The 15,754-nt window shown below is 55.5% G+C and overlaps 1 protein-coding gene across 4 annotated transcripts in view; it reads right to left on the bottom strand.

Moving 5' to 3' along the window:
• Positions 1-15,754, bottom strand: part of IL21R (interleukin 21 receptor) — a 47,763-nt gene that overhangs the window by 20,816 nt on the left and 11,193 nt on the right. Inside the window, exons 1-3 of one of the 4 annotated variants that reach the window (XM_075899963.1) lie at positions 13,879-15,179; positions 11,781-11,898; positions 6,649-6,723 (exon numbers count right to left, since the gene is read on the bottom strand). In XM_075899963.1, the coding sequence (XP_075756078.1) occupies positions 6,649-6,703 (55 nt within the window). In that variant the 5' untranslated portion in view covers positions 6,704-6,723; positions 11,781-11,898; positions 13,879-15,179. Of the gene's footprint in view, positions 1-6,648; positions 6,740-11,780; positions 11,899-13,878; positions 15,180-15,754 lie in introns of those variants that run through there. The other 3 variants (XM_075899960.1, XM_075899961.1, XM_075899959.1) reach the window with 3 other exon arrangements.

Here is a 15,754-nt window from a genome sequence, read left to right as displayed (position 1 = left end):
AGTGTAGCACAGACATATCCCGAGTGACGTGGCTGTGTTGGTACAGTCGGGCTGCTAAAACCCACGCAGTTAAGCACAGACATATCCCGAGTGACGTGGCTGTGTTGGTACAGTCGGGCTGCTAAAACCCGCGCAGTGTAGCACAGACATACCCCGAGTGACGTGGCTGTGTTGGTACAGTCGGGCTGCTAAAACCCGCACAGTGTAGCACAGACATACCCCGAGTGACGTGGCTGTGTTGATGCAGTCGGGCTGATAAAACCCGCGGAGTGTAGCACAGACATACCCCGAGTGACGTGGCCGTGTTGGTGCAGTCGGGCTGCTAAAACCCACGCAGTGTAGCACAGACATATCCCGAGTGACGTGGCTGTGTTGGTACAGTCAGGCTGCTAAAACCCGCGCAGTGTAGCACAGACATACCCCGAGTGACGTGGCTGTGTTGGTACAGTCGGGCTGCTAAAACCCGCGCAGTGTAGCACAGACATACCCCGAGTGATGTGGCTGTGTTGGTACAGTCGGGCTGCTAAAACCCGCGTAGTGTAGCACAGACATACCCCGAGTGACGTGGCTGTGTTGGTACAGTCGGGCTGCTAAAACCCGCGCAGTGTAGCACAGACATACCCCGAGTGACGTGGCTGTGTTGGTACAGTCGGGCTGCTAAAACCCGCGCAGTGTAGCACAGACATACCCCGAGTGACGTGGCTGTGTTGGTACAGTCGGGCTGCTAACACCCGCGCAGTGTAGCACAGACATACCCCGAGTGACGTGGCTGTGTTGGTACAGTCGGGCTACTAAAACCCGCGCAGTGTAGCACAGACATACCCCGAGTGACGTGGCTGTGTTGGTACAGTCGGGCTGCTAAATCCCACGCAGTGTAGCACAGACATACCCCGAGTGACGTGGCTGTGTTGGTGCAGTCGGGCTACTAAAACCCGCACAGTGTAGCACAGACATACCCCGAGTGACGTGGCTGTGTTGGTGCAGTCGGGCTGCTAAAACCCGCACAGTGTAGCACAGACATACCCCGAGTGACGTGGCTGTGTTGGTACAGTCGGGCTGCTAAAACCCGCGCAGTGTAGCACAGACATACCCCGAGTGACGTGGCTGTGTTGGTGCAGTCGGGCTGCTAAAACCCGCACAGTGTAGCACAGACATACCCCGAGTGACGTGGCTGTGTTGTTGCAGTCGGGCTGCTAAAACCCGCACAGTGTAGCACAGACATACCCCGAGTGACGTGGCTGTGTTGGTACAGTCAGGCTGCTAAAACCCGCGCAGTGTAGCACAGACATACCCCGAGTGACGTGGCTGTGTTGGTACAGTCGGGCTGCTAAAACCTGCGTAGTGTAGCACAGACATACCCCGAGTGACGTGGCTGTGTTGGTACAGTCGGGCTGCTAAAACCCGCGCAGTGTAGCACAGACATACCCCGAGTGACGTGGCTGTGTTGGTGCAGTCGGGCTGCTAAATCCCACGCAGTGTAGCACAGACATACCCCGAGTGACGTGGCTGTGTTGGTACAGTCAGGCTGCTAAAACCCGCGCAGTGTAGCACAGACATACCCCGAGTGACGTGGCTGTGTTGGTACAGTCGGGCTGCTAAATCCCACGCAGTGTAGCACAGACATACCCCGAGTGACGTGGCTGTGTTGGTACAGTCGGGCTGCTAAAACCCGCGCAGTGTAGCACAGACATACCCCGAGTGACGTGGCTGTGTTGGTACAGTCGGGCTGCTAAAACCCGCGCAGTGTAGCACAGACATACCCCGAGTGACGTGGCTGTGTTGGTGCAGTCGGGCTGCTAAAACCCGCACAGTGTAGCACAGACATACCCCGAGTGATGTGGCTGTGTTGGTACAGTCGGGCTGCTAAAACCCGCGCAGTGTAGCACAGACATACCCCGAGTGACGTGGCTGTGTTGGTACAGTCGGGCTGCTAAAACCCGCACAGTGTAGCACAGACATACCCCGAGTGACGTGGCTGTGTTGGTGCAGTCGGGCTGCTAAAACCCGCACAGTGTAGCACAGACATACCCCGAGTGATGTGGCTGTGTTGGTACAGTCGGGCTGCTAAAACCCGCGCAGTGTAGCACAGACATACCCCGAGTGACGTGGCTGTGTTGGTGCAGTCGGCCTGCTAAAACCCGCACAGTGTAGCACAGACATACCCCGAGTGACGTGGCTGTGTTGGTACAGTCGGGCTGCTAAAACCCGCACAGTGTAGCACAGACATACCCCGAGTGACGTGGCTGTGTTGGTACAGTCGGGTTGCTAAAACCCGCGCAGTGTAGCACAGACATATCCCTGAGTCTGTTGTTTCTCCCATGAGGTTACACTCTGCTCTCCAGGAGCAGCCTAAGGGCATCAATCTGCAAGGGTTGGTCCTGCTTCGAGCAGGGCCTTGGACTCGAAGCCCCTGGAGCTCTCTTCCAGCCCTTGTCTCCAATGCTGTGGCTCCCGAAAGAAGAGGGGGCTCTGACTGGAAGGGAGGGCAGCCGGGAGCCCCACAACACCCATCAGCACAGGAAACGCTAATAATTAGCTGACGGGGGGTGGAGACCCCGGTTCACTGGGAGTGCACAGGGGACTAGCCATCAGCGTGTGGGGTGCAGCAGCGCAGTCCAGCTCCTGAGTGCTCATCTTGACTCTGGTACCAACTTACTTCGTGGTCTTGATCAAGCTGCTGCCCCACTTTGCCCCTCAGTGTCCCCTTTTGTAGCGTGGGGATGCTCCACTGTTCTCTATTGTCTAGTGCTGAGCTAGGAAGCTCTGCCTCTGTTGTGTGTACGAACAGCACCTAGCACTGATCCGTGGCTGAGGCCCTACCACAGTACGGCAGAGTGCAGGTAAGTGCGGAATAGTCTATTCCAGTCATCCCGCTGCTGTAGCCCTCCTGGACTAAGCTCGGGCCTGCGAGGCATCATCAGAACCTTGGAGCTGAGAACTGGGCATCGGAACCCTGATTCAGAGGCCATCCATGGCTGTCCTGGCGTGGCAGCGCTCCGATGAAGCCGGCAGGGGACTGGCTATCTGTAAAATGCCACCCCATTGCGGGTTCTCCTCAGGGTTGCAGCACGCCCTAAGGGGAAAGCTCCTGAGGAGATGGAGAAGGAGCATCGCAGCAAGGCAGGGAATGCTTCTTGGCCCACCTCTACAGCTGATGCCTAGGGCGTCATGCCATGTCACCCTCACACCTGTGCGAGGGGCCTGCAGCTCATCCCTGTGGCCAGGTGGGCAGGATAGTGCGGCTCGGGGGCTTCCGGGTTGTCCTAATCATACCCAGACACCCCGGGCATGGGGCACCATCCCCCGGAGCAGCAGACACCCCTCCCAGAGAGAGGAGGAGTTTGCTCTACTACAGCCTGAGCTGGGAGCCAGCTGGCTTTTAGCACAGGCAGGAGAGGCTCATGCACTAAGCTCCAGTGGTCCCAGATTTGGTTCCGCCTGCCGGTGTTACATTGACTCGACTGTGAAGTGAGGTGGGGCTCCATTTAGAAACAGAAACAGAAAATCAAATCCCCCATCTGGTTCCTGCAGATGCTATTTGTTCTGCTTGTTTCCAGTCGAAGGGCTGTTTTCGAGAAGTCAGCTCTGGCTCGGTTACAGGGTTAGAGTGGCTCAGCTTCTGGGGCCCAGGCAGGTCAATTCAAGGCTCTGCTTCTCCAGAGGCGCTGAGCTGGCCATTCCTAGCCTGCCTGTGTCACTGCAGGTGGCGGGGGTTGAAATTGCTCTAATCACACGGCTGACGAGACGCCATTTCTGCTGAAATACCCCCAGCCCTGCATCGCAGGGTCCCTCTGCCCTGGAGCTGGGGGTAACTCCCAGGGGGAAGAGAGACCTGCATGAGCCCTGTTCAAGCACAGGGACAGCAGGTGTAGACCTGCCGGCCCAGGCCACATAGGGCTGACTGCCCTGAGCATGTGTCGGACCTCCTGCACAGCGTGACCCAAGCACCTCCGGATGCCAAGTGGCAGAGGGCAAGGGGTCCATGGGGCACTGGGATCCCCTGGGTTCACCAGAAGAGCTCACGTGAGGTCGGGTCTGGACCCCACTGCAGCTCTTCACTGCGACGGTTGGAAGGGTGTTTCTGGCACTAGGGGAGGAGCTACGTAGATGTGCGCCAGGGGGTGCTAGGTCTGCTGTTAGCACAGGTCACCCCCATGTACCATCTCTCCAGGCCAGTGTGGGCCGGAGCGGATCCCAGGAAGAACCGGCTGCTGCTAGCAGCCCACACACGGCCGCTTTACGTCCTTGTCTCTTCGCCTCCCTCCTCTCCATGCTGACAGGGGGAGGAAAAGGGGCAGCTGGCCAGGCCCATGCAGCAGTCTGTTAGCACACCAAGGCAAACGCTAATGAAGAGCTGGTGGGAAGTCCCAAAGGAAGAAGTGAATTGCGAGGAGGGCGCTAGGGGATATGCCCGTTTTCAGTGAAAATGGAAGGTCTGTTCTGGTATTTGGGGGTGCAAAGAAAATGGAAGGTCTGTTCTGGTATTTGGGGGTGCAAAGAAAATGGAAGGTCTGTTCTGCTATTTGGGGGTGCAAAGAAAATGGAAGGTCTGTTCTGCTATTTGGGGGTGCATTCCTTCCGGACAAGCTGCCAGGGGCCTTGCTCTTACAAGAAAAGAACTCAGCCCAGCTGGTTGAAGATGTGGGTGAAAGTACTTGAGGTAAGTGGTCTAGTAGGAGGCAGGAGGTGCCTTGTTAGTTAAGGTTAGCCTCCAGACAGCGGGTTAGGATTTTGTTTTATATGTTGTAACAGTTGGTTTTCAATAGTCTCATTCTCTTTCACTTGAATTTCTGTTATTTGTAATAAACTTGCTCTTGTTCTTCCTATGGAGGTAGTTCAGTGCTGGGTGTGGTGCAAAGTGGTGATTGTGACTTGAATCTTACAAGCAGGCGGGTGCTGTCGTCTTTGGGGAACCACGAATTGAAGTGCTCCGCGAGGGTTCTGCGGACCGCGGGCTGAGTGCTCCACCAACAGCACCCTGGGGACTTGCAGGTGGTAGGTGCCTATTACTATCCTGTGCACAAGAAGGGTCTGCAGAGGTCTGGCAGGCCGGGCTTATGCTGCCAGAGGCTGGCGATTTCAGGGAGCTGATCCACAGCAGGCCCAGACAAGACTTTCACTCCCTAAGGACAGGCAGCAGTGAGGTGCCTCAGCTCTGGGCAGCCCGTCTGTGATGTTCTAGCTTGAGGAGAGCTAGGGAATTACACCCCCAGCTTGGAGTGCAGACATACCCCAAAAGCCCAGCAAGTGGCTGTATCATTATAAGCAGGAACAGACAAACAGGTTGGGACAAAATAAAATGGAGCTTGAACCTTTAGCCAATTAGCTTAAGCCCCAGATATCTTGAGCCTTGGCCTTTTACTAACATACACTGACCCATTTCAGCCAATGAGCAGTCCTGTGGCGCCTTAGAGATGAACACGCTTATTAGGGCACGAGCTTTCAGGGTAAAACCCACTTCATCAGATGAACTGGAGCGGAAATTACAGAATCCGGGGTATATAGAACAGAAGAAGAAGTTGCCTGTCAATGGTAGGACCAGTGTTAATGAGGCTAATTACGTTATTTTAGTAAAGAAACAGATCAGTAGAGCCAGATGAGAACCCAGAAGTCACCTACTCCAAGACAGATCCAACAAGGAAAATCACAGAACATCACTGACCGCCACCTACAGCCCCAGGCTTCACCTCTCCAGTGCATCATTGACAATCTACAACCTAGCCTGGAAATTGACCCCTCCCTGTCACAGGCCTTGGGCAGACAGGTCAGTCCCTGCCTGCAGACAGCCCCCAGCCTGAAGCAAATACTTTCCAGCAGCCACATGCCACAACACACATACACTCACCCAGGAACTCCCCCCCCCCCCCCGCAACAAACCCTGTTGCTAACTCTGTCCACCCATCTACACAAGCAACACCACCATAGCACATAACCAAATAAGCCACCACATCAGAGGCTCGTACAACTGCACATCCGAAAATGTGATCTGTGCCATCAAGTGACAGCAACGCCCCTCTGCCATGGATATTAGCCAGTCCAGAGAGTCTCTGCATCAAAGGGTAAATAGATGCAAGTCAGACATCAGGAATGGTACCACTCAAACTTGTAGCGGAACATTTTAACCTCCCTGGATATTCAGTAATGGATTTAAAAATAGCCATTTCTACAAAGGAATGTTACCACCCGCTCACAGAGGGAGACAGCTGACCTGGAGTTCATTTACAAGTTCAATACTATCGACTTAAGCCTGAATAAGGATCTTAACTGGTTAACTAACTACAAAGGCAATTTCCCCACTTTTGATATTTGACTCTGCATATCAAATGCTGTGAATGTGACTTATCCACCCTGAGTTAATTAGCCTCATTAACACTGGTCCTACAATTGACCGGTAAGTTCCTTTTCTTTTATATATTCCCTGGATTCTGTAATTTCCGCTCCAGTTCATCTGATGAAGTGGCTTTCACCCATGAAAGCTTATGCCCTAATGACTCGGTTCTTCTGCAAGGTGCCATAGGGCTGCTCATTGGTTTTGCAGACTAACATGGCTATTCCCCTGAGGCCAGTTCAACATAGGCTTAAATAATGGCCAACAGAATAAGAAGCTTCACGGATGTGAAAGTGTAGGAAAGAAATGTGGGAACTTACTGTGCTGAAGCAAAAGGAAGAAGGGAATTGCCTGGAGCTGCAATTTGTTCCTCATGCTTATCCCAGTTGGCCGTCCTGAAAAGCAAAACATGAGCTCAGCCCAGCCACCGAACAGTGAGAGAGACATGTTGGGAGCGTCACACCGCAGCGTGCCGGAGCTCACTAGTAACCCTACTACAACACCTGCATGCAGGCTACGCTAGAGTCCTTACTCTCTGCTGGGTGCCTATGGTTAGACGTGCCTTGGGACAGTGGGTGCTTGCACCCGCGTAGAGTCTGGTGGCAGGCCCTATAGAAACACAGCAGCCAGCTGGACAGCAGCTATGGGGACATGCGGGCATGGACAGTGTGCTGCTGACTGGGACAGGCTAGCCCTTCCTTTTGCTGAGGCCCAGCCACTTCCACATCACCTCCCCCTGCCAGAGTCCAAATGCCACACCGCAGCTGCCGGCCCCTGCCCCAGGCTAGCTCCTCCCGGCCCCAGAAATCCAGGAGGAGGGGCAGCGTGGCTGGAGCTAGGAGCCACCTCACAGAGAGACGGAGCTTTGCCGGGGGCCAAGCAGGAAGTAGAAAGGGGGATGCAGGGTGGAGGATGTTTGTGGAGGCCCAGCTTCCCCTAGTTTATGATACCTGCTCCCATGCAAGTGAGGCTGGTCTCCGTAGAGCCTCCTCCGTCATTTAAACAAGCCCTAAATATCCTGTCAATGAGCCCCAGGACAGTGGGAGGGCTCTGACCCTGCACACGGGACTGGAAAGCTGTCTGCATGGAGCAAAGGGCATGCAGGGCTGGGGCTGGACTGGATGACCTCCTGAGGGCTCTGCCAGCCCTGGGATTCTAGGGACACTGGGAACGCTCATTCACTCCGAGGAAAGGCTGTTCTGGCTGAAAGAGAATCTGTAGGAAAACCTTGGCTTTCAAAGAACAAGGCGACTGCTCAGATCTTTGGCTAAGACACTCTCATGCTCAACCAGTGGCACCAATAAGCCACTCTTCTGCTCAGCCATGAAATGCCAAGGCCACTGCTCTGAAGCAGCCCCCCGGGACGTGACCCATTCAGGCCCAGGCGAGTCTGCAAATGGCTAACATTTATGTGTATGCAAATACAGAGGTAGACACAGCAAGAGTGAAAGTCAACCCTGGCAGGTTTGGGTTGGCGCTCCCACTACCAAGACCTGCCGCAGATCGCCCTGCATAGCACTGCTGTCCCAAGGGGCGTTTGCAGAGGCTTTTACCCAGTGTTGTCAGACTGTGGGAAGGAGGCAAAGGCACCACGTGGCCTTGCCTTATTGTGACGCTGTCACTGAGGGGATGCAGGGCAAAGGCCTGAGGTCTCTGCTGGCTAGAGAGGGCAGGCTCAGGTAGCTGGGCTGGGTCACACTTTGGCCACCCGGACCCTAACAGCGCAGGGCACGAAGCTGCTGCGGCCTGTGTCTTCCCCACGGCTCAGGGCTCTACGGGTCCCTGCATGGCCCCCTGTGCTCAGCAGGCCCCAGGCTCTGAAGCACACCCCGCACTCGATCATGCAGGGAGGAAGGCACTAACTGAGCGTTTCTAACCTGGGGAATATTCTTGTTCAAAAACTTTCCAGGTTTACTCATCTAATGAAAGCAAAATAATTTGAGTCACCAGCAAAAAGCCCCTGTGTCTCCCGAGCTCGTTCAGAGGCTGCTCTCACTGAACCGTGGCCCCAGGGTGTGCTGGAGGCAGGGCCCATGCGAAGGGCAGGAGAAATCTCTCACACGTGCAGCTCCACATGCCAGCCAGTCGGGGGGTCGCAGGAGGCCAGCCCAGCACGTCACTGGCACCGCCTTTCCGGTGGAGGCAACTGGCTTTTTCCATCAATTACATTGGCTCATTCAGCCTTGAGGTCCCTGGCCTGAGCAGGGCTCCGTGTGTGACTGGCTGGGCTGCGCTGCACAGGCTCCAGCAGGGCTGGCTCAAGCCATTCCTGTGCCCCGGGCAGCGGGCGTGCGACACATGCGCGGCCCTGCCCCCGGCGTGCGGTGCCTGATGGGAGCTCTAGGGGGCGCCACACGGCTGGGTGCAGCGCCCCTTACAGCTGCCATCAAGCGCCCCCCATAGGTTGGTGCCCGGGCAGCTGCCCAGCAACCCCCCCTTAATCTGGCCCTGGCTCCAACTAGGAGGCTGTCACGCTCCCTTTGAACATCCATTCACAGCTGACTTCAGGGCATCGTTCCCCACAGTCTGTCCCTGGGTCGCCTTGCACCAGCCGGTCCCTCGACAAATTCCCTTTCTTCCTTCAGCTCCTTGGACCTGTTGCCCCCTTGCTTTCTACGCAACGGTAACTGTCACTGCAGCTTGAACCTCTCTAGCCCAGCACCCTCGGGACCTGACTGGTGCCGAACCAGAGAATTTGCTGGACCATGGGAGGTCGATACTGTCTAGCAGCAACACCAGCACTTTCACTGCTCACTGGCCTTTTAGAAGACATTTGGGGTAATTTAGAGCTAAACAACAGCCCAGAACACTGAGAACCAGGGCTGGGAGCTGTAAACAAACTTTATGGGACCGCGGGAAACTTGGCCACACCCACAATAAACGACATCGACTCACTAAAGTCCTGCCAGACCATGCATGTTGCTGGACCAGAGAGGTTCAGCCTGTACTGGAATTTCTCCAGTTCTCTAAATGCTGGGCCACTGTCAGCCCCCTTCTTACACTAACCCTGAGCTCCTGACTTGCTCTTCTCCACCCCCACTGCCAATCTTGCCATTCGCAGCCACACTGAGAGCGGAGAAAGCTGCCCCCTCTCATCTCTCCCGTCACAGCTTCCCCCATGCGACAAGCACGCTGCTCTGGGCTCCTTTTCGGTCTCTCTCTCCTGGGCCCAGTGCGGCTTTGGCACTGAGGAAGCCTCCCCTGCCTCCACAAAGGTGCTGGTCTCGTTAGCGCTCTGCTGGACACTGCGCTGCAAGCACCATGGGGAGCCATTACTAGCTGCCTTCTGCCTCTTGTGCATCGTGTCGTTACATTAGCACCACTGCTGGGCAGTCCCTTGGCGCACAGCTCGCAACACACCACAGATCCCACTCTGTCTCCCACCGACGGGCCTTCACCAAACATGCCTCTTGCTTTGCCTCAGCTTCCTCCCACTACGCCTCAGACACAGGAGTGCTTCTCCGGAGACAGCTCCTCCAGGACCACGCCCTCTCGGCTGCCTCCTCCTCACAACTCCCCTTTGTCTCCAGTGCCTGTAACCTTCCCGTCTTCTCTCTTCCTGGGCTCTCTCTTTCCTGCAACATGCCCTGGCTTATCGCCCTCTGGGTCCCTTCCCCAGGCAAACCACTGCCTGGATTCCACCTCTGCTGAAATGTTTTTGGCTCTGCTCCCCTTGACTGCTTCAGCCCCCTTCACTGTGGCTCGCCAACATCCCCACTCTCTGGCGCGCACGGCTGAGGAGGTTGTGGAGTCTTCATCTCTGGAGATATGTAAGAGTGAGTTGGCCAGACACCTGGCAGGGACGGTCTAGGTGGTGCTGGGTCCTGCCATGAGGGCTGGGACTGGACTCGATGCCTTTCGAGGTCCCTTCCAGTCCTAGTGTTCTGTGATTCTATGGATTGCTGCTTCCTGCCTTGGCAGATGCACAAGGGAGCCAGTCTTACATCGCCATCACCTTCAAGCAGCTCTGTTAGTCCCACCTCAAAACTGCTCCCCTAAAATCACTGGTAGCTTTGCTCCAGCTGACCCTACTGGACTTCTCCTTTCCCCTTTCCACTCCATCTGCCCAGCCAATACAAGCTCCATGTCTACTTCCCCAAACCAGCCAGCTGTCCCTTGCCCCAGTCTTCTCCTGTGCGTCTCCTCCCCGGCTCAGAGACCATTCAGAGAAAAGCATCAGAAAGATCCAGGGCTGGAGGGCCTGAGGGAAGAGGAAGGAGTCGAACATGCTGCTCTCCTCTAGCCGGGCTACAGATGAGTACGCGGGGTGAGATACAGGCAGCCACACAAACAGTCGAGAGAGCGTAACACTAAGGAAAAGAAGAATCGTGTAGGGAGAACTGTGGGTGGAATGGAGACTGACAGGGCAAAATGGAAAATTTAGACTGAGTATCAGAAAAAAGTCTCAGTGCTGCTCTCTGTTAGGCTTTGGAACGATCTCCCAAGGGAAGGGTTGAAACCATCTCAGCTGAGATGTTTAAAACTAGACTGAGCAAAATATTAGCATGTGGGAATAGTCACACGCTGACTTGTGCAGTGGGCTGGATGGGACCTAATCCCACCTCCAGCTTTCGTGAGCTCTTTCCTCCCAGCAGTGTCACCAGCCAGTCGATCGGGATCTACGGGTCGATCTTGGAGCCTCTGACGGGATCCTGACTGGTTTGGCCAAGAGGCTGTCAAGTGCCAGCGCTTCAGCCGCCCCTCCCCCTCTGCTGCTTCTCTCCTGCCCTGTGCCTTGGCGCTGCCTCCTCAGGAGCTGCCTGCTTGCTGGGCAGGGCAGGGGAGGGGGGTGCTGGTGTCAGGGTGCCCCCTCCCCCTCTGTATCCCATCTCCACAGAGCAGAGAGGGGGCACAGCAGGACTTGGGAGGGAGTGTGCTGGCTGCTCTGGGGAGTGGTGCAGGGCCAGGGCAGGGGTCAGCCTCCTTAGCCCCACTGCACCCCACCCAGGAACTGCCTGAGGTAGGCAGGGCCCAGCTAGAGCCTACGTCCCGAAACCCTGCCCCAGTCATGAACCCCCTCTTGCACCCCAAGCACCCCTGCATCCAAATGCTCTCAGAGAGGGTGCACCTAGAACCCTGCCCCACGCTCAGCCCAGAGCCCCTCTCGCACTCCAAATCCCTAAATCCTAGACCAGAGCCTGCCCCCAGCCCTCTGCCCAGCCGGGCGAAATTGACAGAGGAGGGGGGGAAGGACGGCGTGAGCAGGGGCAGGGCCTCAGAGAAGGGGCCCAAAGGAGATGAGGCCAGGGTGTCTGGGTGTGAGGTAGATCTTGCGCTGCTCTTGCATTCAAACAGTGATCTCATGCTTGAGAAGGCTGGAGACCGCTGCACTAGAGCATGTCTCCTGCAAGGAGTGGGAGTCCTGTGGCCATTACGGCTAGCACAGCATGCAGGCCTTTAGCGACAGGGCGGCAGCAGAGCAGAGGCAGATTAATGAGCTCAAGGCATTTACCTAATTCCAGCGTGGACACGTCCCCTTCAGCTCTCAGCACCAGTCCAAGGCCAGGAAGGGTCACGACATCATCCGGTCTGACTCCTGCCTCTGCCAGGCCACGAAAGCCACGCAGCACCTGCGCATTAACCCAACCACTGGAATTAGACCAAGGGGCCACAGGAGAGAAAGGAGGGACTGAGGTGCGCCAGAGCCAGGGCAGGGTGACACACATTCGGGTAATCCTGCCGAGTGACTGTCTCCTCTCTCCCTCACCTCAGGCTCTTCCAGGATTTCTCTGTTCCTTGGTCTCTCTCATTCTCTCTCTGAGAAGCACCCACCTTCTCCTCATGTTGTCTAACCTCTTGCACTTGCCAGGGCCCCCAGATCTCTCTCCGTGGCCCCCAAAGCCTTCTCTCCTTCTCCCACAAGTGGCAAGGGAGGAGGGACTGCTGCTCGCAGAGTGAGAGCAGGTGTGTCAGCACACGCCAGGCTCTGGGCCCAAGAGCTTGCTGCTTCGGCTTGGGGTGCTGTGCTGAGACACACCTGCCAGAGCAGAATAGCACGGAACGGAGCAGCAGGCCTGGTTGGGCCCCTATGCCTGGACAAGCACAAGATGCAACTAAGTTCTTTTCCATTTTCCAGGCCTGCTCAGGGCCAAAGCCCTGAGTAGGACTAAGACCAGCCTGTCTGCCTCATTGCCTTCTCAAAGAATTTCTGATCAGAAAACTCATCTCCTCCTTTTCCTACCTCTGTTGGCTCACCTGTTCCTGCCTTGGAGAGTCCACATGAGTAACAGGTTGGGAGGCTCAGGGTCTGTTCTCCCACCTGCTCTGGACTCACTGTGTCACCTCAGGCAAGTCATGTCCCTTCTCTGTGCCTCCGTTTGCCTATCTGTAAGACAGGCCGAGCTACCGGGGGCCCGGGGAAGCCCATAGATTCATGCGTTCCAAGGCCAGGCCAGACCATCGTGATCAAACATCCTCTATAGCACTGGACAGAACCGCCCAGAATAGTCCCTAGAGCAGGAAACATCCAATCTTGATTTTAAAATGGTCAGTGATGGAGAATGCACAGCCCCTGGAAAATTGTTCCAGTAGATAATGACTTTCACTGTTAAAAAATGTACATCTAGTTTCCAGTCTGAATTTGTCTAGCTTCTACGTCCACCCACTGGAGCATGTTCCACCTGTGTCAGCTAGACTGAAGAACCCGTTAGTCACCATTTGTTCCGCTTGTAAGTACTTAACTTTTTGTTAAGTGAAATAGATTGAGCTCTTTGCTCTTTTAATCATTCTCATGGCTCACCTCTGAACTCTCTCCAATTTATCAACATCCAGCTTGAATTGCGGACACCAGACCTGGACACGGTTCTTAATTCATGAATGCTCATAACCTGCCAAGTGCTATAGCATTACTAAACACAGGTCTTTGAAACTCTGTACAGCAGTTTAAGGGCCAGGCTGCATGAAAAGCACTGTACTAAATAAAGATGCCCGGTATTGTCTGTTTGCAGCGCTAAACAGTGTAATAGCCTAAAGTAAGAGATGGAGACTGAACCAGCATGGTATGTTCACAGATATATAGTACCAAGATCTGGAGTAGCCTGAGGGCCTGAGTCTCCTGGCTCCAGCCCTGTGCTTGTAAATGGCTGCATGGATTGTACACATCTGTATTTATAAAGACGTGCTCCAAACACTCAATGCTCATTTATAAAAGCTAATAGGAAATCAAGATGAAAGATAAAATGCCCAAACACAGAAAATCATTTTTTAGTTACAGCAAAACAAAGGAAAGAAACTAGCCGGTCAAGAGAGGTTAAAGATAATTCAGTGAACTGCATAGTGAGTGTTTGCCTCGGAGCCCTCAGCTTGATGGCTACTGTACACAGCAGTAACAGCAAAACATCTGACCATATGGTTACAGCAACAGGTAAATCAGAAAGGAAGCAAAACAATCCTTCTTATGCACAAGAAAAGTCAATATGGATACCACCAGAGGGGCAAGTACAGTACACTATAGGAAAGATTTGAAGTGTAGTAAGACTTACTATTATAGTACAAACTACTTCAAGCTGGCACAAAACCGCTATGGGAATGGGTAGAACCACTGATATTACCTTGCCTCATGCTTTCAGATGTCCACTTGAGCCTCCCAAAAATCCACTGGCCACTCGCCTGGTTAACACGTTACTGTCATTGCAGACACTGAAAGCAAAGCTGATGAAAAGTAGGTGGAGTTCATCAGCCCTGAATGAGTGAAAACTAAAAATCTGCCTGTGAGCAATACAGCGCAGTAGTGTATTGGAATATACAGTGACATTCGGTGGCTGACGTCAGCTCTGTATCAGTTTTACTGTGCAGATAGAAGGATGTGGTGAGTACATTAAACACAATGAAGTCACGACTCTGACACCCACACAGCTCTGCGTGGTGTTTTTCTCTGCTCTCTAACGTTCACAAGTGAGAAAATGGTGGGAGCAGTGGAGCAAACCCACACTTTAAAAGGTCATTTCAAGGGGTTTTGTGAAGCTGGTGGATTCAGAGCCCTGCAGTACGGACACATCGGCCCTGCGCTCTTAGGCTTGGTGTGTGAATTGTAATTAGCTATTTGGCCATGCACTGCTACTCTGCTCCTGTCAGAGGTAGGGGCCCGTTTGCAGCCGAGCACAGCTCTGCTCAGCGCTTTTGACTGCACCTGCCGGCAGCAGAATGCAGGAAATCCCAGACAGACTCAGCAGCAGCAGGGGAAGGGCAATGGGTTAGTGTAAGGCAGAGCAGGGAATGCAGGCCGGCCCGATCACACAGGGCGCTGCTGGGCCTTGACTGCTGGTCCATGGGCTGGCAGCAGCTAGCTAGGCCGGCGGAAGGTCCCAAGGCCTGGGCAGAGGAGCATGACGACAGATGGGCCATTCCCTCCGGGTGCCCGGGGCTGTGGGGCAGACACGGGAGACGGGAGCCCATTCCTCACACCCGCAGAAGCAGCCGTGGGGGAGAGGGAGAGCAGGGCCAGGGATAGCTCGCGTGGGCCTGGAGAAGTCAGAGCGACCAGGGTCTTGGAGCAGCCAAAGCAGGCTGTGTGGGAGGGAGCCCAGTAGGCTGTCTGAGGAAGGAAGGTGTGAGGAGAGATGGGGCAGCCCGCGGTGTTGTGGGGTGAGGCCCAGAGGCCAGGGGTACTGGGTATCGGGGCATGGTGGGAGGTGCGGGCTGGGGAATCCCAGGGACACGTCTCCCCTTGCGCGGTACTGCCTGGCTCAAGCAGCCAAAAACCACTCGTGAGACCCCCCCCCATCATGAGATTTTTTAAAGCCTACGGTGAGGTGTTTGGTCTGACCGGGGGTGTCGCTCTCCCTGCCCCACCAGCAGCATGCGACTGACGATCGACACCGCCCACTCTCCCATACTCATTGGGTCAGGAGAGTCTGGCCCCATGGCAGGAGCTCTCACCCCACAGCCGCCTGTTCCCTGCCCAGCAATGACTTATGCCCCCTCACCCCCCCAGTCCAGCCCCGTCGGACCCCATCGGCTCAGCCCCTCAGCACCCCAATCCTCATCACTGCAGCCCCCCCCCCCCGTCCCCACCAGTCCAGCCCGGTCAGACCCCATCGGCTCAGCCCCTCAGCACCCCAACCCTCATCACTGCAGTGCCCCAGTAAGCTCAGCCCCCCCAGTCCTCACCAGTCCAGCCCCGTCAGACCCCATCGGCTCAGCCCCTCAGCACCCCAACCCTCATCACTGCAGTGCCCCAGTAAGCTCAGCCCCCCCAGTTCCCACCAGTCCAGCCCCGTCAGACCCCATTGGCTCAGCCCCTCAGCACCCCAACCCTCATCACTGAAGTGCCCCAGTAAGCTCAGCCCCCCAGTTCCCACCAGTCCAGCCCCGTCAGACCCCATCGGCTCAGCCCCTCAGCACCCCAACCCTCATCACTGCAGTGCCCCAGTAAGCTCAGCCCCCCCAGCCCTCACCAGTCCAGTCCCGTCAGACCCCATCGGCTCA

Source organism: Pelodiscus sinensis, chromosome 16, assembly GCF_049634645.1.
Source record: "Pelodiscus sinensis isolate JC-2024 chromosome 16, ASM4963464v1, whole genome shotgun sequence".
NCBI lineage: Eukaryota > Metazoa > Chordata > Testudines > Trionychidae > Pelodiscus > Pelodiscus sinensis.
Note: the sequence above shows the minus strand (reverse complement) of the source record. Positions and strands in the feature narration are given on the sequence as shown.